The sequence below is a fragment of the Spea bombifrons genome, chromosome 6 (genome assembly GCF_027358695.1).
Source record: "Spea bombifrons isolate aSpeBom1 chromosome 6, aSpeBom1.2.pri, whole genome shotgun sequence".
Classification (NCBI taxonomy): domain Eukaryota; kingdom Metazoa; phylum Chordata; class Amphibia; order Anura; family Pelobatidae; genus Spea; species Spea bombifrons.
The window spans coordinates 24,068,691-24,090,503 of NC_071092.1; the positions used below are offsets into that span (position 1 = coordinate 24,068,691).

The following is a 21,813-nucleotide window of genomic DNA, read 5'->3' on the forward strand; positions in this document are numbered from 1 at the left end:
CACACCATAAAAAAAATCTAACACTTTTATTTAAAGTAAGTAACACACCAAAATAGGACAAAACAATTAAATATATATATGTAACCAAAGAAAAAATGGGCACTCACGGGTCTTTGCAGTAGTTTATTTCAATCAGCACGGCCAATGTTTCGGACCACCTCCGGTCCTTTCTCAAGGCAAAGACCCGTGAGTGCCCATTTTTTTCTTTGGTAACATATATCTGGCTATTTTTGGAGCACAAGGGCAAATAAAAGCCTGTGTATATTAACAATATTTCTGAGTGTGCAGCCGCTCCCTTTGGTTTATATATATTATATATATATATATATATATATATAATTAACAGCAATCACATTCTTATCATGCCCAGGCATACCCAGATTCCAGGATATACTCGCAGACTTGGCATGATAGGAGTATGATTGCCCTATCTACCCCTTCTCACTCCCTTCTGCCCTATCTACCCCCTATCCCCCATCTCACCCATTCTCCCTATCTACCCCCTCCTAACTATCTACCCTCTCCCTCTTTGAAGTTCACTTACCTTTCAGGAGTCCTGCAGTGGGGGTGCAAGGCCTCTGTCTCCCAGCTCTGCCACTGTATGGAACAATATAGAGTGATGGGAGTTATGATGTACTTTAGAGCATAATTATATAATGAAAAATTAATTGGAAATGGTACAGCATAACACCCATCACTCTCACACACTTACCAATCCACACATATACCAATAGCAATCCACACGTACACCAATCCACACCCACACCAATCCACACCCACACCAATCCACACGCACACCAATCCACACGCACACCAATCCACAGACATACCCATCCACACACATACCCACCCACACATATACCAATCCACAAATATATACCAATCCACACATATATACCAATCCACACATACCAATCCACACATATATACCAATCCACACACATACACCAATCCACACATATACACCAATCCACACATATATACACTAATCCACACACACATACCAATCCACTCTCACTTAATGCTTTCCTACCTTTCCTTTCTTCTTTCAGCTTCTTTTCCTCTTCTTCGCTCCTCTTCTTCAGTTCTTCTGTCTTCTCTGTCTTCTTCCGGGTCACAGGGCACGGACAGCTGTGGGCGCGGCTTCAGTGCTGTGTGCCGGGATCTGACAACAAACCCCGGCGTACAGCAGCTGTTGCCGCGCGGATCGAAAGGGAGCGGTATCAAAGGTCTTTAACAGACCTCCGGCTCCCTTGAGTGATCACTCAAGGGAGCCAGAGGTCTGTTAAAGACCTCCGATACCGCTCCCTTGCGAGCCTGCTCTTCCAGCGGCGGACATTACTGTCCGTCTCTGGAGGGGTGCCGGGTGCCAGCAAATTGGCACCCCCCTGATGAGGGGCACCCGGTGCGGACCGCCCCCCCCGCTAGGTACGCTACTGGCACACGCTATCCACTAAAGTGGACAGAGCTACTTGTTGCCAGTATGGTAGCCTGAGGTGGGCGGCAACAATGAAAATGATGTCAGGTAAGAGGTGGGTGGGAGATCGTGACCAGACAAAGGGTTCGGGTAGAGAGACAAAGGAAGGATTGAGAGTGAAAAGAGGAAGGAGAGACAAAGGATGATGGAAAGAGTGTAGAGAGGCTGAAGAGAGAGAGAGGAAAGAGGGAAAGGAGAGAAAAAAATACGGGAGGGAGAGTAAGAAAAAGGGGAGAGAGGAGGAAGAGAAAAGACAGGAAGTGAGACATGAGAGGAGAGGGTAGAAAGGAGTGAAAGAGAAGAGAAAAGAGAATGGAGAGTGCAAGACAGGAAAGGAGCAAAAATAATTTTTTTCCACATAATTTCAATGACACTAGTCAAATAATAAATCATACAACTCCACAATCTTTATACTCTAACCTGTTAAGATTCAGTAGAGCTGAGCATTTGAGCTCCTTGACATCTCTATGCATATGAATTCAGCTTACTTGGGTTGGCCCTTCATAACGCAGTTAGAGCCGAGACATGAAATGTTCAACTCTCCTACAAACACCAAGAAACCTTGTCAGCACTTTCCCTTCACTGTTCTTGTTGTATAACACCTAGGAACTCATCTGGGAGCAGAAAGAAAGTAACTTGTGAATGAAAACAACAAACTTAAGTCGTATTCGGTAGATTAATAATGGAGACTATTCATTAAAGCATTAGGAAATAAACTGTAAGCCAGTTTAATTTTTTATATATACATTTGCTTTGTTTCATATAACTGTTGTAAAGTCAGTAAGGTAGCCCACTGATTTTTCTCTAAACACCTCCCCGTACAAAGTGGGTTGATTCTGCAGATAAATGTATTATTTATCTTCTGATTAAAAAAAGAGCAATGGCACATAATGGAAAGACAATAGAGGATTAAACATATCTGAAATAGTAGATGAGGAAGTAGCACTATTATGTTCTGTTTCCACCCCAACCAATTTCATGCATATTAAAAACCTTAGTGGTCCCTTTAACCCTTTTATGTTTCTTTTGTGTGAAACTGAGTTGCCTTCACTGCTGCCCAGCGAAATGTAAACGTCCCTGCTTTGCTTGCATTGCATACAGCAGTAGTGCAGGCAGCAAGTTGATTAAAGATGCACTAAAAGCATCTTGGCACATGTCATGCAAGCCAATCTAAACCTTACATTCTTGGGTTTCTTCCTCTGCTTCTCAATCGTGTAAATACAATTTATATTAGGATGATGAGATATGTATCTAAAGAGAAGGAGGGTGTTAGTAAGTGGATCTAAAGTAAAGCATACAGGTCCGGGAAGTGGGACATACGGGTGGCTGTGGGCAGAAAGTAGAAGGAATCCTTTAGAGCAATACAGATGTTAAAACAGGGCTCAACAAATCCCAGGCATCCAGTCACCATGGCGACTAGAAATAACTTCCTGGCACCTGGAAGGTATGTCTGGTACTGGTGTATATTAGGCCCAGCTGCTTGAGTGAAAAACCTGGCTCCAACATTTTTCACCTGGCTCCTAGATCCAAACCAAATGTGTCGACCACCGTGTTAAAAAGGGAGAACAGGCCCAAAACTATATCTGGAAAACAGCAGTTTCCTTTAGCAGCCCCAATTTCAGTGAGAAATGCAACTAGATAATGGCCTACTAGCTTACTAGACAGACTGTGTTAGATAAAAGGGATAGGGGCATAACATAGAAGGGCAGAGCCAGTGTACTTTCTACAAAAGACGATCGTACCTGTGCTAAGCATATACAACGATGAAATATTTTATTAGACAATTTGAAAATGTGTACATGAGATCTTGCTGCATTATAACACATGCTATACTAAGGCTAACATAACAGTACCGACAGCTAAATGTCATGAGAACCAGATTTTAAAAACTAAGAAAAAACATTCTGGGCTACTAGCCCAGCAGACAACGTAAGATTCTCTGGATGTGGAATGCCTCAGTGTTTGGGGAAGGTAACCGACATGGTACGAGATGTACAGTGTAATTCCCATGTCTCCGATACACGTTTCTAACCAGCAGATTACGATTAATGTTATGTTATTGACTCGGGTGCAATGATTATCAGGCCAACCTGTTGATTATGTGGAAGATTATCTCCCCTTCCACATATATCACTCTTGCTCAAAAGTCCAAGTGTAAGGAATATTTTAAGATGTTAAAATTCAGGCAAAGCAGCAATTCCGCAATTATATTAAAAAAAAATTACAAAATTAAATTAAAACCTCACATTACAATTAGGGCTGAAACAACTAATCGATAAAATCGATAATAATCGATAATGAAAATCGTTGTCAACGAATTTCATCATCGATTAATCGGATCGATTTTTATTGATTATAAAAAGAGGTTTTTTCAGAGCAAATGCTCTGAAAAACTCCTCTCCTTATATAATCCGATCTCAAACAGAGATCGGATTATAACACCGGAATCCAGATCCCCCGCTACGCTGCAGGAGACCTGGATTCCCCTCACTGTCGGCCGGTCTCTCACTTCCGTCTCTCTCCCCCTCCCATCTGCCTCCTCCCCCCTCCCATACATCACTCTGCCTCTCTACCCGGCACCGTTACTGACATGCACTTTCCCTGTAGCTTCATAGAAGCCTCAGTGTAAGTGAAGGTGAGTAACGGAGTCTGTCTGTGCGATGCAGACCCCCACCGGCTGACAGAGAATCATCCTCTCTGCATCGCACAGACAGACTCCGTTACTGTCCTTCACTTACACTGTGGCTTCTATGAAGCTGCAATGAAAGTGCCTTCAGTAACGGATCCGGGTAGAGAGGCAGAGCGGTGTATGGGAGGGGGGAGGAGTCAGAGGGGTGTATGGGAGCCACCCTCCAATACACCACTCGGGCTCCTCCCCCTCTCATACGCCACTCTGCCTCTCTACCCGGCTCCCTGGTGTCTTGTCAGAAACGGAGGTTCACAGGAGGCAGAGTGAAGTATGGGAGGGGGGAGGAGGCAAAGTGATGTATGGGAGGGGGAGGAGCCAACGTGATGTATGGGAGGGGAGGAGCCAGAGTGGTGTATAGGAGGAGGCAGAGTGGAGTATGGGAGGGGGAGGAGCCAAAGTGATGTATGGGAGGGGAGGAGGCAGAGTGGTATATGGGAGGGGGAGGAGGCAAAGTGATGTATGGGAGGGGAGGAGCCAAAGTGATGTATGGGCGGGGGAGGAGGCAGAGTGGTGTATGGGAGGGGGGAGGAGGCAGAGTGGAGTATGAGAGGGGGGAGGAGCCAGAGTGGTGTATGGGAGGGGGAGGAGCCAGAGTGGTGTATGGGAGGGGAGGAACCAGAGTGGTGTATGGGAGGGGGAGGAGCCAGAGTAGTGTATGGGAGGGGGAGGAGCCAGAGTGGTGTATGGGTGAGTTATAGTGGTGTATGGGGGGTATTATGAATTTTTAGGGCATATAGGGGGTATAAGGCATATGGATATTAGGCATATCAGGGGGGCATAAACATATCTGGGGGTAAAAGGTATATCAGGGGGCTCAGTGGCATATAGGGGGTATCAGGGGGGCATAAAACAAATCTGGGGCTAAAAGGTATATCGGGGGCTCAGTTGCATATCACTGGCATATAAGGAGTATAAGGCATATCAGGGGCACAGTGGCATATCAGGGGGCACAATGGAATCTGGCATATAAGGGGTATAAGGCATATATGGGGGCAGAGTGGCAAGCTGGGGGTCAGATGTGCATAACTGGGGGCAGTTTGGTAAATAAAAAAATTTAAACAAGGCTTTTTTCTCAGTTTTTACTAAATATGAAAAATAGTTAACATGAATTAATATTTACTAATAACTTTGTATTAAAACCTAGTTTGAGAAGCACTGTGTTTGGGTTCTTGTAGCTTTTATTATTATGTCAGTAAAATAAGAAGGCCATTGCAATAAAGAGATGAAAGTGTAAATTGTACGTTTTTTATTGCAATTTTTCTTCAATTTAAAATAATGTATTTTTTTATCCGATTAATCGATTAATCGACAAAATAATCGGCCAACTAATCGATTATTAAAATAATCGTTAGTTGCAGCCCTAATTACAATACAAGCTTAATATGGGTTAAAAGTCTTACAACTACTTTGAAAACTACAAAATAGTATTAAGGCATCATACACATTACTATTTGTGCAGAGACTTTACCCATGTCGACCAATATGGCAATAATACAACAGAAAATAGAAAAGGGGGGGGTTTCTTTAAAAGGATGACTGATGTCATCACTGGCTAGGAGCACGGGTTATTCCGTTGACCCTGAGAAACACTAAGCAAAAATCATAAGGGCCGTGAGATGTCCCAATTCAAAGTTTATGGTGTCCACGATATGATCTCTTTTTGATTTTAAAGTAAGCAATGATGCAAATAAAGCGTTTCACATTTAAATATATGTTATATTAAGGAATTACATACATTCTCATATGACAGATGAACATTTACGGTGTGCTGATAAACAGGCTTGTTACCTATAGATTACACTACACAAATTCTTAGCAAATGTACACGTAAAAAAAAAACCTTGCTGCTCAGCAGGACCCATACCCAATTACGCAATGCACGCAACTAGTGAATAGAATATAAATGGTGTGCACACCATACTAGTGACTAGAATATAAATGCTATGCACATGCTACTCTACTAAGTATCATTAATTCATCTAAGACATTTGATCTATACCTCTTGCCAGCCAAGTTTCCAGCTTTTTTGGAGTGCACTTTTGTAATTTATGCACCAGAGAATAGTAAAATGCATTTTAATGTATATTATTCTTTCATTATAACCCAAATATATATATACACTCCAAATAATTGATCACCACTTAAAAAGTGAAAGAGTTTCACTGTTGAGAAAGAAAAAAAAACTGGCAGAAATAATTGTATCATTACATGGTTATTTACAAGATTTGGTCAATAACAATGCCAGAAAAATAAGATGGGTTTGATATTTTTGCGGTCTTTTTCCCAGTTTCCATAATTTAACTATAAAAATTTTACAGTTTAATAGGAAATCAATTCTGTCATTTCAGAGGTGGGGAACCAAAATGTAACATTTGGACTGGACAAAATGTTTAGATCTACCCAGAATAGACTTGGGCGCACCCCATGTCCATACATCTTTAAATGTATAAGAGCATGTCATATTTAATCGATCGCGATTTAAAAGTCACAGTAGCCAGATGTAGCCTTATAGCTACCACTCAGTAATTCAGCATTTCAGTAAATCAGAAATATTACAGTTCTTCAGAGTACACTGTTAGGATGCTAACTAGCTTCCCTTTATACTAACACACAACCGACTAGCATTATGCAAGAACTAGTCCAACAGCCCTACCAACTGGCTGATGGTACAGGCGAGTGTTAAAAAATCTGAATCAAACATTTACTTGGGGAAAAATGCCATCTTTCAATCTTAAGTCTTTTGGCTGGGAAAGGCACCCTTTGTTTTCAGATCACCGAACTGGTTCAAGAAAGTTGCTCTGTAACCTAGAATTATTATTTTTTGGGCTTTTCCCGAGATTCAAACCAAAATACCTAGGTCAGCATGTAGAGGAAAAAGGATGTTCAACAAATGTAAACAAAAATACTGGAAAAGGGGCTTGGGGATAAGAGCAGAAGGAGCTTGTTCTCCAGACGTGTGTTCTGGAGTCTCCAAGATAAGTTCTCACATCACATCCACATCTTGCAAACCAGAGCTTGTGTCGGGTGATCCAGAGCAACTGGAGATGGTTACAGTTTGTGAAGTGTTTGCAGGAGAGTGTGTCGGGCCTGGGGATTTGATTCCAGAGCACGGTTAGGCCTGAAAACAAAGACATAAGTAAGATGTTGCCAATACTGCCAAAAACAAGGAATAAATGAAGAGTTAAGTTCTTTCTTTAGGTCTATGAAAGAAAGTTAGAACTACTTATCACATGTAAAGCGCTCCTCTGGGAAAGGTTTTGGTTTAACTGGGCGAAACACTTACTTTGAGATGAAAGCCAGAAGAACAGGCACCAGAGACTTGGGGAAATAATTCTGTTGCACCACATGATTTAATGTCAGTAAAGGACCGTTCAAGTGTGGGATGGTTTTAATTTTGTCTTCGCTCTGTCATTGGAAGGGGAAAAAAATAAAGGCCATTTGAACCAATGTATTTAAACATTTTCTTAATGTTTACATAAAAACCATGTACTCATTGGAGTATGGCCAATACCGACACTACCAGACAAATAATTGGATAAATAGCTAAAGCGTACTACGAAATTAGTCCCTTCATTTTTACATCAGTGGAAAACTAGACTATTTAGAATAAAAAAAAAAACCCACTAACATTTGCCTATTTAAAAGGGACAACGCAGTGTCCCAGGGTGCTCCCTGAACAATTAAAGCATATAAAAGTAAATGTGCATACAAGGGGTACTCTGTGGAATCCTTCAAATCATTTGCATTGGAGGCATAACAAAAAATTTCCAGTGGTGCGTCCGTTTGGCAGTTTCTTGACCCAATAGTCACTATTGGCACTGGTGGTTTGTTGCGTCCTAAAGGTTTATTTGCTTAAAATGGAACTTACCAGCATACTATTATATCTTGAGATTTCAAGGAGAGCTTTCCTGGAAGCACACAACTGGCGCTCTGATTTCAATGGGAGCCCTTACCCACCAGTAATAGTCTACCATGCGCAATCACAGGTTCCGATAGCATATTATTTCACTACAAAATGCATTACCTTAAGAAGTCCCATATGCACAAGCAAACTGGTGATAAATGCGTCTTGCTGGAATGAAGAACTATCAAAAGCCTTCCTCATCAAGGTATCTAGGTCAGAAGATGAACAAAAATACTCATTGTAAAAAACAATTTTCTAAAGAAAACAGAACAGTTAAGAGAACAACCCACATACCTACAGTTTCCTCCACAGCTGCCTTCACAGCACCATCATCCCTGTACACTGAAGAAACTTGGATGAACGTCTGTACTACCTTTTCCACATTGGCAACATCAGTCTGAAAGAACACAGGTTTTAGAATGTAAGCGAACAACTTTGCTCCATTACACAAAAGTTGTGTGATGTGGGATACTGGAACGTCTCTTTAAAATATATACACATCACTAAGGCTGGATAGATCATGGTAACCCTGGCAAAAATCAGTTATTACCGCTGGCGACTGGACAAAATCATTAGTGCTTTGGTGCATATACGTGTTTTGTACTTATTGAACTGCGGTAATACCATGTAGAGCTATTTAAGTAGCAGATTTCACAACTTATTTTTAGTTTTTGTGTTGGGGTTGTATGTCTAATCTGACATATAAACACCAGTTGAGATGTTATTTTTCGTTCAGATATGTTTTACAAACAGAAACGCAGTGACCAGAAGATAAAAGCTTTCTCAAAGGGATCAAACCTACTTGCTGTGCTATGAGGGAACGTTTAGGACCCATCTGCAAAAGTTTTTCTGGAGACGGGAAGCCAAGGAAAGCGGACGCATCAACCGGAGCGCGGGGAGGTGAAACAGGTGCCGACTCCTGAGGGAAGTTTGAAGAGAAATTTATGCATTTACCAACATACTAAATTTTTCCAGAGTCATTTAAGAGCATTGTTGAACAATTTTACATTTCCAAAGCATTACTTGGAGTCTGGAATACAGAAATAGTGATACAATACTACAGTTTTAAAAAAGTTTAAAGAGAAAATCAACTGCTACATAAACTCACAAAAACAGAAATTAAAGCAGCTAGTAAAGATAAGTAACCATTACTACACTGGCTGCACGCAACCAACAGATTTAGCCTATATTTTCTCGTTGTCTACAGCTAATGGGGGTTAATCAAACATTTCTGATTAGTAAAGGGGAGCCCCTCCTCTACCTTGTTTGAACTCAGGGACAGACATCAGCTCTCATAAAACAAACGCAAAGTGTCTTTAAATTCAAATGACTATATACAGTCATTGACAGTTCAATTGAGCTTTTGATCACAAAGTCAGTGGCCTGTTTGGTGCAGTTGATTAAGACCTTGCTTACTGAGAATGTAAAAAAAAAAAGAAAAAGAAAAAACACTTTCAGAGTAAGTGGTCAGAAGATGAATGTAATGCGTCACTGGCAAGAAAAGCAAGAATATGAAGGCAGTTTTGACAGATATACAGACTACAGGCACCTGCTGTTCACATACATTTGTTGTAATTTTCTTGGACAACTCTTCTTTTTGGTCATCTTCATCTCTGCCTTCCTCCTCCTCCTCATCATCATCATCATCTTCTTCTTCCTCCTCCTCATCATCGTCATCATCTTCTTCATCCTCCTCCTCTTCATCATCATCACCTTCATCATCACTGCATGATGGTGAATATAATTTCTTAAAATAGCACGCTCACTGTCATGATGCAGGTTTTAATACCTTCCCCCAAATTAGCATAAATGTTTTGTAATTCACACCAACACAGAATTTTGTGAATTATAGGGAAAATTATAGCATTAAGGAAATGTATCGCCCATCAAGGGACCACACAGTGTGGCGCTAAAAATGTACTATTAAATTTAATTTTGTCGATCCTGTGTGTGGCGGGGGTGGGGTGGCGGTGTTGTGGTGCATAACAAAACAAAACAGCTACCTACTGTTAGAAGAAAATAGCACAAGCAAAAAAAATGTATAATGCAGGGAAAAGTCAGTGCATTAAGAGCACTCAAATTACAGAAATTATAGAAAAACATTAGGATAGATGAAGTATACACCTTAATTACCTTAACGATCCCAGGACTGTGCCCATATTAAAACTATCCAAAATTTCTTGCATGTGCTCACAACCCTCTTCACCAAGGCAATTTCCTACAATACAAAAGCACATGCACTTGTAATATTGGAATAGTCAATAAGCATACCTAGGTACTGTTAATCCCTTGGTACCCAAGGGTTTTGGACATGCTTAATTTAAACAAATCTAACACTTTTTGAAGTGTGGTTGATGAACAAGACTGTAAGCTCGTTTGAGCAGGGCCCTCCTCCCCTATAGTCTGTTAGTCAATTTGTTATATTACATGCTACTTGTTATGTCCTGTCTACCCATTGTACAGCGCTATGGCGCTATATAAAACAAATAATAATGAACCCACACTACTTAGGAACAACATAAATTATACACACACACTTATCACTCTCTCCTTGCCTTACAGTTAGAATAAGGCGAGCCGGGGAGATTAAACACTGAAAGCTGAGTTTAGGGAAGCAGAGTGGTCACAGTACATGTGAACACTGATTGACAATCATGTGACAAGGGACAGCTGCCTTGGCCCAACACATCTCCTACTGCCAGCACCCACATGATATACCAACCACCACTCAGACTCTCTTGTGTGCATATTCTCCCATTTATTTAAATGGAAGCACTTTTCCATGATTGATCAGTGGCATGCAAATGGTACAATGGAGGTTAAACAATACATATGAAAAGTACATACAAAGTATTTTCATAAGGCTGTCAGACACCGGAGTGTCCCTTTAATTTCCTACGTATCCCTGTAAAACATACCATTCAAGTCCAGTTTCTCCAGTTCAGATTTATGTTCCACAGACTCTGCCAATGTCAAAGCCGCATCTCTTTTAATCTCACAGAAGGAGAGATTAAGTTCCTATAATGAAGAGCAATTCAGATTTCAGGATAGGACTTTGGTCATAATAGGGGGGAAAAGAAAAAAAAAAAATAACCCATACCTTCAATTTGTGTAATCCTTCTTTCAAAGCACCAGCAATAGCATATGCTCCTTTGGAACGCACCAAACAATCCCCAAAATTAATTTGTTCCACCTGGCGAAGCGTCTTCAGAGCCTAAATAAAATGGAGAATTCTTTTTATTCATCATCTCAAATCATAAAATAAAAACACCATGGTTACATGAGAACACACTAAACAAGTATTTTATATTACTATGGGGAGAATGAAACTGAACAGATGACCCCACACAGCACAGAAAAAGTAACACCGCTGAGCTCCCCTTTCATGAAGGAAACAATGTAATTGTATATTTGATTATGGTGGACTTAATGGTAAGAACAAAAAAGGATAAATAAACTGAGGGCATTACAAGTATCTTACCTCTGCCATTGCAATTCCTCCTTTGTCTGTGAATGTGTTGTCATTAAGGTTGATGACCTTCAGTAGAGGGTTGGCCTTAAAGGATTCTGCCAATGCTGTGATTCCAGGGTGGTTAATGCCATTCTGGGGCATGTGTACTTCCTCCAAGGTACCAATCAACTTGATAATAAAAAAAATTGCATCACTGAGGATTCAGAGTATTGTAAGATAGAAGATACATGAGACATTAATATACACTATTGATACACACCCGAAAAGCGTCTGCTAATGCAGTGGCCCCATCATTCTCCAAGCGGTTTCTACCTGCCACAAACACTTTCAGACTCAAAGGCTTTCCAGTAACACTTGACTTTTTATGGCACTCTGTTAAAGCAGCAGCAAGGATCTAAAAAAGTTAAAAGGTCAAATACTCGAGTGATACAGAATTCTGTTACACAAAATTTACGTTTGTAAAACAGGTTACAAACAGTACAGAAAAAACTAACTAACCCTATGACAGCAGTTCCAGCAATTGACACCACTCAATCTGGTTGCTCTAATGCTCAATGCTTTATAAAATTACACTACACTTTAATATGCAATATTTGTGGTGAGGTTGTTAGGGACAGTAAACTGTCCTTTTGGTTCAACATGTTTTGGAGACAAATCTACATTTAAGAGGTGCCAGCTATACACCTACCTTTCCTCCACCAATGCCCATGCCACAGTTATTCAGTTTAAGATGCTGCAAAGTAAAGCAGGCAGGACTCTTGAGAAGTGCTTCAAAGCCCCGTACTCCATCCGGTCCAAATGCATTATCACTAAGGTCCAGCTCTGTTAGCTGCGCTCCAGCAGTTATCAACGCGTCACCCAAAGAAATCTATAACGAACAAACAGGTTCAGTGGCTATTCAGTACAATACGTGCCCAGGAACAAGGAAAAACAAAATAATGCTGTTAGAATGATTAAATACCTACCAGAGCTGGTGGGATTTCAGATCTCAGCCTCCCTGTAAACATGTCGCTCCAATGACAACGCTAAAGAAGTTGAAGGAAAAAAAAAAAAGGATATATATTAACATGAAGAGGAATATACAGTGGCAAGAAAAAGCAAGCGAACCCTTTGGAATCACCAGCATTTATGTATAAACTCGTCTTAAAATATGATACGATCTAGGGCTGCAACTAACGATTATTTTAATAGTTGGCCGATTATTTTTTCGATTAATCGAATAAAAAAATGCAATTTTTTTTTTAAATAATGTAATAAACGTACAATTTACACTTTCATCTCTTTATTGCAATGGCCTCTCTCTCTCTATTCACCTTATTTTACTGACATAATAATAAAAGCTACAAGAACCCAAACACAGTGTTTCTCAAACTAGGTATTAATACAAAGTTATTAGTAAATAATGATTCATGTTAACTATTTTTCATATTTAATTAAAACTATGAGAAAAAAGCTTTGCTTATATTTTCTTTTTTTTACCAAACTGCCCCCAGTTATGCACATCTGACCCCCAGCTTGCCACTCTGCCCCCAGATATGCCTTATACCTCCTATATGCCAGAGATTCCACTGTGCCCCGATATGCCTTATACTCCTTATATGCCAGTGATATGCAACTGAGCCCCCTGATATACCTTTTACCCCCAGATATGTCTTATGCCCCCCTGATATGCCTAATATCGATATGCCTTATACCCCCTAATATCGATATGCCTTATAAACTTCCAATATGCCACTCGCCCCCATTTATGCCTTATACCTCCCTATATGCCACTGTCCACCCTGATATGCCACTCCGCTCCCCATAAATGCCCTGCACCACCCTGAAATTCATTATACTCCTTGATTCACCACTCTGCCTCCCCCAGATATGCCACTCTGAAATTCATTATACCCTCCATACACCACTCTACCTCCGCCTATGCACCACTCTAACTCCCCTAGATATGCCATTCTGCCTCCCCGAAATTCATTACACCCCCATACACCACTATAATTCACCCATACACCACTCTGCCTCCTCCCCCTCCCATACTCCACTCTGGCTCCTCCCCTCCCATACGCCACTTTGCCTCCTCCCCCCTCCCATACGCCACTCTGGCCCCTTCCATTCACCACTCTGGTCCCTCCCATACGCCACTCTGGCTCCTCCCCCTCCCATACACCACTGCCTCCTCCCCTCTCCCATACTCCACTCTGGCTCCTCCCCCTCCCATATGCCACTCTGCCTCCTCCCCTTCCCATACGCCACTCTGGCCCCTCCCATACGCCACTCTGCCTCCTCCCCCCTCCCATATGCCACTCTGCCTCCTCCCCCCTTCCATACGCCCCTCTGACTCCTCCCCCCTCCCATACACCCCTCTGACTCCTCCCCCCTCCCATACACCACTCTGCCCGGCTCCCTGGTATTTTGTGAACCTCCGTTGCTGACAGGCACTTTCACTCTGGCTCCTCCCCCTCCCATATGCCACTCTGCCTCCTCCCCCCTCCCATATGCCACTCTGGCCCCTCCCATACGCCACTCTGCCTCCTCCCCCCTCCCATACGCCACTCTGCCTCCTCCCCCCTCCCATACACCCCTCTGACTCCTCCCCCCTCCCATACACCACTCTGCCCGGCTCCCTGGTATTTTGTGAACCTCCGTTGCTGACAGGCACTTTCACTGCAGCTTCATAGAAGCCTTAGCGTATGTGAAGGTGAGTAACGGAGGCTGTCTGTGCACATCGCGCAGACCCCCACCGGCTGACAGAGAATCGAGGTCTCCTGCAGAGGATCATCCTCTCTATCAGCTGGTGGGGGTCTGCATCGCACAGACAGCCTCCCGTACTGCCCTTCACTTACGCTTCTATGAAGCTGCAGTGAAAGTGCCTGTCAGCAACGGAGGTTCACAAAATACCAGGGAGTCGGGAGAGAGGCAGAGTGGTGTATGGGAGGGGGAGGAGTCAGAGGGGTGTATGGGAGGGGGGAGAGAGACAGAAGTGAGAGACCGGCCAACAGTGAGGGGAATCCAGGTCCCCTGCAGCGTTGGGGGGGGGATCTGGATTCTAGTGTTATAATCCGATCTCTGTTAGAGGTCGGATTATATAAGGAGAGGAGTTTTTCAGAGCATTTGCTCTGAAAAAAAACCTCTTTATAATCGATAAAAATCGATTCGACTAATCGATAATGAAAATCATTGTCAACGATTTTATCGATTAGTTGTTTCAGCCCTAATACGATCCTCATCTAAGTTACAATAATGAACACAATCTGTTTTAAATATTAAATTATTATATTGTTCTCGTCCGTATCAAATACATCATTCTAACACTCACAGTGTGGGTTGGAAATAGTATGAAAACCCTTAGGCTAGTCTCTTCTATTGGAGTCAGAAGTCCAATCAATGTAACAGGATTTGAAATGCGTTTTAGAGCTACTTTGACATAAAAAAACAAAACAAAACATTTTTGACTTCTATATTATCAAGAAGCATCTGCTGATGTGAACCATGCCTCACAAAAATGAATCTCAGAACTACAATCAGGAATTGTTGATTTACATATTCATCAGTCCACAGACAAACTGTTTATAAACAGAGATGATTTAACCCCTTCGAGACAAAGGCTGATTTTACTTTTTGTACCCTTTGTGACAATGGCCTTTTTAACATTTCTGCGCTGCTTGTGTTTAGCTGTAATTTTCTTCTTTCCCGTTTACTGAACCCACACCCATTAGATATTGTTTTTTTCAGGACAAGAAGGGCTTTCTTTAGATGACATTGTTTTGATTGTATCATATTATTTACTATTAAAAAAATTATAAAATATGGTGAAAAATTTAGAAAAAAATGACTGTTTCTAACTTTTAGTTGAAAAATCTTTTACTCATCTATAAAAGGTAATGAAAAAACCTGCTAAATAGATTCTACTATTTGTCCTGAGTTTAGAAATACCCAATGTTTTTATGTTTTTTTGCTTTTTTCTACCCATTATGGGGCAATAAGTACAGGTAGCGTTTTGCTATTTCAAAGCCATTTTTTCCAAATCTGGTAATTCTTCCCCCCTTGTGCCATTTCGGGTATCTTTGAACCCGGCCAATGCAATTTACCCCATCAAGTCATATATTTTTGAAAACTAGACAGCCCAGGGTATTCCAAATGCTAGTATTTTAACTCTTTCCATGCACCATATCTACCACCAGTCTTTGTCAAACTTTATGGTAGTCATTTTTTTGCATTTGTTTTGTCATACACATTTTACTTCAGGTATGAATTAAAATGTTCTCGTTTATGTCACTATCACAAAACACCCCAATATGTGTTCAGCAACATCTCCTGAGCGCAGCGATACCCCACATGAATGATTTTGCCTGGCTGTTTGGGGGCAAAAGGGCCACATTTGGGGCATGCGCATTTTTCAATGTTGAACTTTGGCATTTGGGGATCCACTGCCCATGCCCTATTTGGTACATCTTTGAGCCGGGCCATTTCAGTGTGCCCAATAAACCCATATATTTTTGAAAACTAGACACCCCAGGGTATTTCAAATGCTAGTATTTTAACTCTTTCCATGCACCATATCTACCACCAGTCTTTGTCAAACTTTGTGGTAGTCATTTGTTTGCATTTGGTTTTCCACACACATTTTAATTCAGGTATGAATTAAAATGTTCTCGTATATGTCACTATCACAAAACACCCCAATATGTGTTCAGCAACATCTCCTGAGTACAGAGATACCTCACATGAATGATTTTGCCTGGCTGTTTTGGGGCAAAAGGGCCACATTTGGGGCATGCGCTTTTTTCAATGTTGAACTTTGGCATTTGGATCCACTGCCCATGCCCTATTTGGTACATCTTGGAGCCGGGCCATTTCAGTGTGCCCAACAAAACCATATATTTTTCAAAACTAGACACCCCAGGGTATTTTAAATGCTGGTATTTTAACTCTTTGCATGCACACATTTTACCACCAGCATTTTTTCAAAGTTTGCAGTAATATTTTTGTGTGTGTATTTTTCCCCCACACACCTACTTTATGTATGAATTTACAGCTCCTGGTATATGCCGCTGTCACACGACACCCCATAATGTGTTCAGCAACATCTGTGATACCCCACAGTGATACCCCACATGCATGGGTGTGTCATTTTTTGGGGGAACTAAAAGGCCACATTTGGTACGTGTGCATTTTTCTAATTGGAAATTAGATGTGTGGCCATCCTTCCCCCCGTGTTAATTGGGACATTGTTGAACCTGGCCCATTCAATTTACCCCATCAAATCATACATTTTTTAAAAGTAGACACCCCACGGGCATTTAATATGCCAGTATTTTAACTCTTTCCATGCGAGAATTGTTTTAAGCTAATATGCTAACTTTAGGACTTGCTCACAAAAATATATTTTTTATATATATATATATTTTTTTTTATTATTTTTTTTTAAAAAAAAATTAACATTTTTTTTCAACTTGGAGGTTCCCCTGATAGTGACATCAGTGGGAAATGATTTTTACATTTTACTGTTTTTTTACTATTTTTTTCTAATTATTATTAATTTTATTTTATTTTTTAATTTATTTTTACTAATCACACTGTGATTAGAAAGCTGGGCTCCATTGACTTGCATGGTGAATGCAGTACCTGTATTCAACCTGCAAGTGGAGCCAAAGTTCTCTAGATGGTCTGGACCATCTAGCTAAATTTTAAAATTTGTTGGTTCCTGTTACAGGACGGCGGCCATCTTCCTTGATGGCGAAGATTGCCGGTAGCTGCGGCTGTGACCGCTCTCCGGAGCGGTCACAGCCCATCAAAAGGTTAGTGTTTGGTGTCGCTGGATGCCTCCTGATCGAGGCATTCCAGCGACACCATTTAAGTTTAGGAGGCGATCGTCGATCGCCTCCTAAACGCTTTTAAAACGGGCGTCCGCCGCCATACAAAGTATGGCGGATGTTGACGCCCCGTGGAGGGGCCAGAGATGGCCCCTTCGTGCCGATCGCGGCGTTGCTGAATGCCTCGAGGTCGAGGCATTCAGCAACGCTTTTTGGGTGCAGAAAGCGATAGTAGATCGCTTTCTGCACCCGTTTAAAGACGTGCCGGTCCTGGCACGTCAATTGTCGTAAAGCACATGCTTTTCCGTGCCGTGCCAGGACCGGCAATTGTCATTAAGGGGTTAAGTACTGCGGCTACTTTTCCTAGAAGTGGGCGCTCCCAGCCATAACGACTCCAAAGGCACAATGCACTATTCTTGACCAGGTAAAAAAGAACCGTAGAGTAACAGCTGAAGGAAACATTGGAACTGGCTGCGATCTCTGATCACGTGTCTACCATTTGCAAAAAAATTGAACAGGCATTAGAGTCCACAGCAAAACACCAGAAAAAGCCACTGCTCCCCTCCTCCGTTCTTCCCGTTGTACGCAACTTTCAAAAGCTCTCTGAAAACCCACCTTTGTCAAGAAGCGTTCAACCTTTCCTCATCCTAATCAAGCCCTCTAAACGATCAACAACCTCAACCGTTCAGATGATCCGGACCCTTACCAGCTCATACCCATCCAAGCAGTCCTCTTTTACTTCCCCCTCAACCACCGATTATACCCTAAGCTGGCAAGAGCCTGGGCCCTCTTCTCCTATTGTACCAGTTTGCTTTCGTGTACTGATTGCAACAGCGCTACGGAATCTGTTCTTCACACCAGAGATCCTAACAATATGGCCGAGGTTAAGCAGTTCTGGAAGGAAGAATGGTCTAAATTTCCTCCTGAACACTGTGCAGATCTTATCCGCAGCTACTGGAAGCGTACGTTTGAGGTTATTGTTGCCAAAAGTGGTTCAACCAGTTATTAAATTCAAGGAATGACTTACTTTTTCCACCAGCACCGTGAATGTTTAATAGGTGTGTTCAATTAAGGCGTGAAAGATTATTGTTTGTGTGTTATTGGCTTAAGCACATTGTGTTTCTCTCCACAAATGACTTAGATGAAGATCAGATCACATTTTAAAACAATGCAGAAAAAGGGGTTCACTTACTTTTTTTGCATTGTTTATGCACACAAAATAGGTCTCATAATGCTTTACCTTCGCCTTTTCTCTAAGGTAACAAAATAGTTAACACGACACACTTAAGGGTGTGACAATTCAACTACCAAATGTCAGGGTTACCCTAAATCACCTTTAGATCTGGTTTCTTTTCAAGAGCCTTGGCTATCGCTTTTGCCGCCTCCACACCAAAAGTGTTTCCTTCCAGTCGCAAAGCCTCCAGCCCTTCGAACGCATCGATCTCTCTGATCACCTCCTCTGCTACAAGTTTAAGGCAGAAAAATAAATCAGTAAATTCCAATGAAGAAGAGAAGGGTTTATTCACTAGGTTGAGAGTTTGCCATAGAGTTGCACTTCACTAATTACTATGAAGGGCAAGTACTAGCCAAGTTCCTCCACCCCGAATGGCTGAGATGGCCCTATAAAATACCTAATTGAACATGTAAAGATAGTAATCTATAGATTACACAGGGACAGCCAAGCTCTTCCTGCAACAGAATCTCACTGGGGTTAAATAATGTATAATAAAGCCAATGTGCTGAAGCACCACTCTCCTTTTAGTGAACGGACACGAAAGCGTCGTGGCTTCTCTGTGATTTACAAACACTTACGTACAAACGGGACGGAACTTATCTAACCAAAGCTAAAAATATTACTGGAATATATTTTTAAAGAAACCCAAATGCATTCCCTAGCATTCAAGGAATGTAACAAGACCAGCCAGGTTAATATTTTTTCCTGATCCCTGCATGGAGAATGCAATTGGAGCGCCCCATAAAGCCCATGCACTAGAGCCAGCAGGCCTGTCTTCTACGAGGAAGGCAGAAGAAAGTAAAGTAAATGAGCAAAGTTATCATGTGAAACATCTTTAGTTTACCTATAAGATGGACATTACATGCTTCAGTGATGTTGGTTGGGAGAGGGGTCTAGGGGTCTAGTTCTTAACTCAAAAAGCACAGATGTATTTTCCTGCAGCATTTTTTTGGCCACTGCACTAAAAAATGTTATTGGACAGACATAATAAACTGCTGCGTGGTTTTGCAAACACCAAATACCATTCAACCACAAACATTCTCATCAATTGTACAGCTAATTCTTTTCGCAACAAAGCAAATAAAGTTCTTACCATCTTCAGCTGTGTTTAGTTTCAGAGTCTTTCCTTTAAAGCTCAGCTCTCCTCCTCCCACCTGTGTCTTTGCCAGGGAATCGGCAAGCTGAGAGATGTCTTCAGATGCCATCGCTGCTGGTTACTCTGCTAAAATGATGGCAGATGTACAGATCAGTACCTGCACAACAGGTTATATCATCCTGGCACATAAAGGTATTACAAACAATTTCAACAGCGATGTTGAACTTTCTGCCCCTTTGTTCCAGACCTAAATTACTACATTACTATGTACATAAGGCAATACAATATGACAATATGAAATGCAAAGTCACTTAAAGGGACAATACAATGTCTGACACCCCCACAGAAGAATGCATATTATAGTTTTCAGTACTTAAATATCCGTTCTTCCACAATGTTTAAAAAAAAAAAAAAAAACTAGCTGCCTTCCTCCTCCATAGTCAGATGATTCCTGACACTGCTTGGCCGCTCGTCACTCAGCGTCAGGAAAGCGCTCAGCTGAAGCAAATAGAGGACTTTCCAGAGATGCGCACGGGGTTTAGACAGACCAGCGCTCAGTGCGTGCATTAAAGCGCACATGATGCCTGGACTGTCCCCTTGTGACTAATGCTAAAGGTCAATATGACAGGACTTCTAGAGCGTGCCCTGCGGTTTTTGTTTACTATTACATACGTTTTATTGTGGCTATACATAGGAGGCATTTAGAGGCAGCAGACATATTACACTAAAACCCGCTCCGTTGTTAATGCGAACACCGGAACGTAATGGAGCACTTACCTAATGGCTACAAATATAAATGCACAAGCACTGATTGGAAGTCCACTTTATATTATACTGAGATCAGAATTACAATGATAACATAAGCAGTGATTACATAAACGTGTGTATAAAATGGGGGGGGCGCATATAACATACCTATCCCAGAATAATCCTGGTTAGTCATTTATGATATAAAATAGAAGAATAACCTTAGTCAAAAGGACGGGACGTTAACATAAAACCCCTCGATGTGCACCAAATCCATACGTAAATCTAACCTACTCCCCTTTAACAATATTCTCTATGGGCTTAAGTGTGAGCGTGACTTTATTAATGTTAGCACGCACCACTGTACACACACTCAATGAGGAAATGGCTGGGAACGCCTGAAAAACGGAGTTTACACTGAACAAAAATGAATAGTCGTGCTTTCACACAAGGCCTCAAACAAAAACTGCTTCGATAATAAGGAAGTGACAGCGCGAATTCATCCTCCCGCCAAAACTACTGTTTTAGGTAAATTAGACTAATACACCCTATCTACAATATCGTTTAGAAGCAGTACCTGTGATTATGGAGGCTGTATTAATTATGATACACCTTCGGTAATCCCCAGGCCTGTCACCGAACACGCTGCTGATGGCGAACCGATCTTTTTTTTTTTTTTTTTGAACCGGCAGATTACATCGAACAAGCGCGCCATGCACTGCCTTCTGGGACTTGTAGTTCAACGAGCAAGATAGCGAAAGCATCTTTGTGCCATAGCCTCCGAATAATGGACTACAACCCCCTTAATGCTTAGCGGGAAAAGAGGCAAGCTCGGCTCAGTAGTAGCGAACATTTTATTTAAATGGCGTTTCGCCATTTTGACTTCGTAGCGAAAGAGAGGGAAGTTATGATACAGATTATATGATTATTAAATACCTTCCTGGAATAAGGATAAATATCGAACGATATCATTACAGCACGTCACCTGTTACTGATTTACACAACTTCATTACACAATGTGTAGTATATTTGGCCATACAATGTAAATGGAAGCCGGAAGTATTAAAAACTAATTCAACTTTTAAAAATGAATTATTATTGCAGCATTTTATCACAATGCAGAGTATGTGTATATATATAGCATCACATAGGTAGTCAAGCAGCTTTCAACAAATTTACAGTTCCTCTTGAATGTGATACGTTTCTTAATATGCCATAGTACATAGTTAAGAGATGCAGTTTCATTTCCATAAAGAGACAAATTATAAAAAGGCGACAAAAAAAGGAAGGAAAATATGTAGCAAAACTATTGGACCAAATAAGGGGGAGGAACTAAAGAAAGATGATGAGACAAGAGCATCCTGGGCTACTTAAGGCAACAGTT

At 41.4% G+C, this 21,813-nt stretch overlaps 1 protein-coding gene across 2 annotated transcripts; it reads right to left on the reverse strand.

Moving 5' to 3' along the window:
* Positions 1–6,977: 6,977 nt before the first annotated feature.
* On the reverse strand, positions 6,978–21,477 carry RANGAP1 (Ran GTPase activating protein 1). 2 transcript variants are annotated; one of them, XM_053469325.1, is made up of 16 exons: positions 21,007–21,477; positions 19,680–19,805; positions 18,687–18,814; positions 12,508–12,567; positions 12,231–12,410; positions 11,802–11,936; positions 11,552–11,710; positions 11,171–11,284; positions 10,989–11,088; positions 10,204–10,288; positions 9,635–9,794; positions 8,873–8,986; positions 8,365–8,467; positions 8,191–8,279; positions 7,450–7,571; positions 6,978–7,284 (listed from the first exon to the last, which is right to left on the reverse strand). In XM_053469325.1, exons 2-16 carry the CDS (start codon positions 19,789–19,791, stop codon positions 7,215–7,217), a joined length of 1,731 nt encoding a protein of 576 aa, XP_053325300.1. In that variant the 5' UTR covers positions 19,792–19,805; positions 21,007–21,477; the 3' UTR covers positions 6,978–7,214. The 2 variants fall into 2 exon arrangements, with proteins under 2 accessions (XP_053325300.1, XP_053325299.1); XM_053469324.1 differs by having other exon boundaries at positions 8,873–8,989.
* Positions 21,478–21,813: the final 336 nt, after the last annotated feature.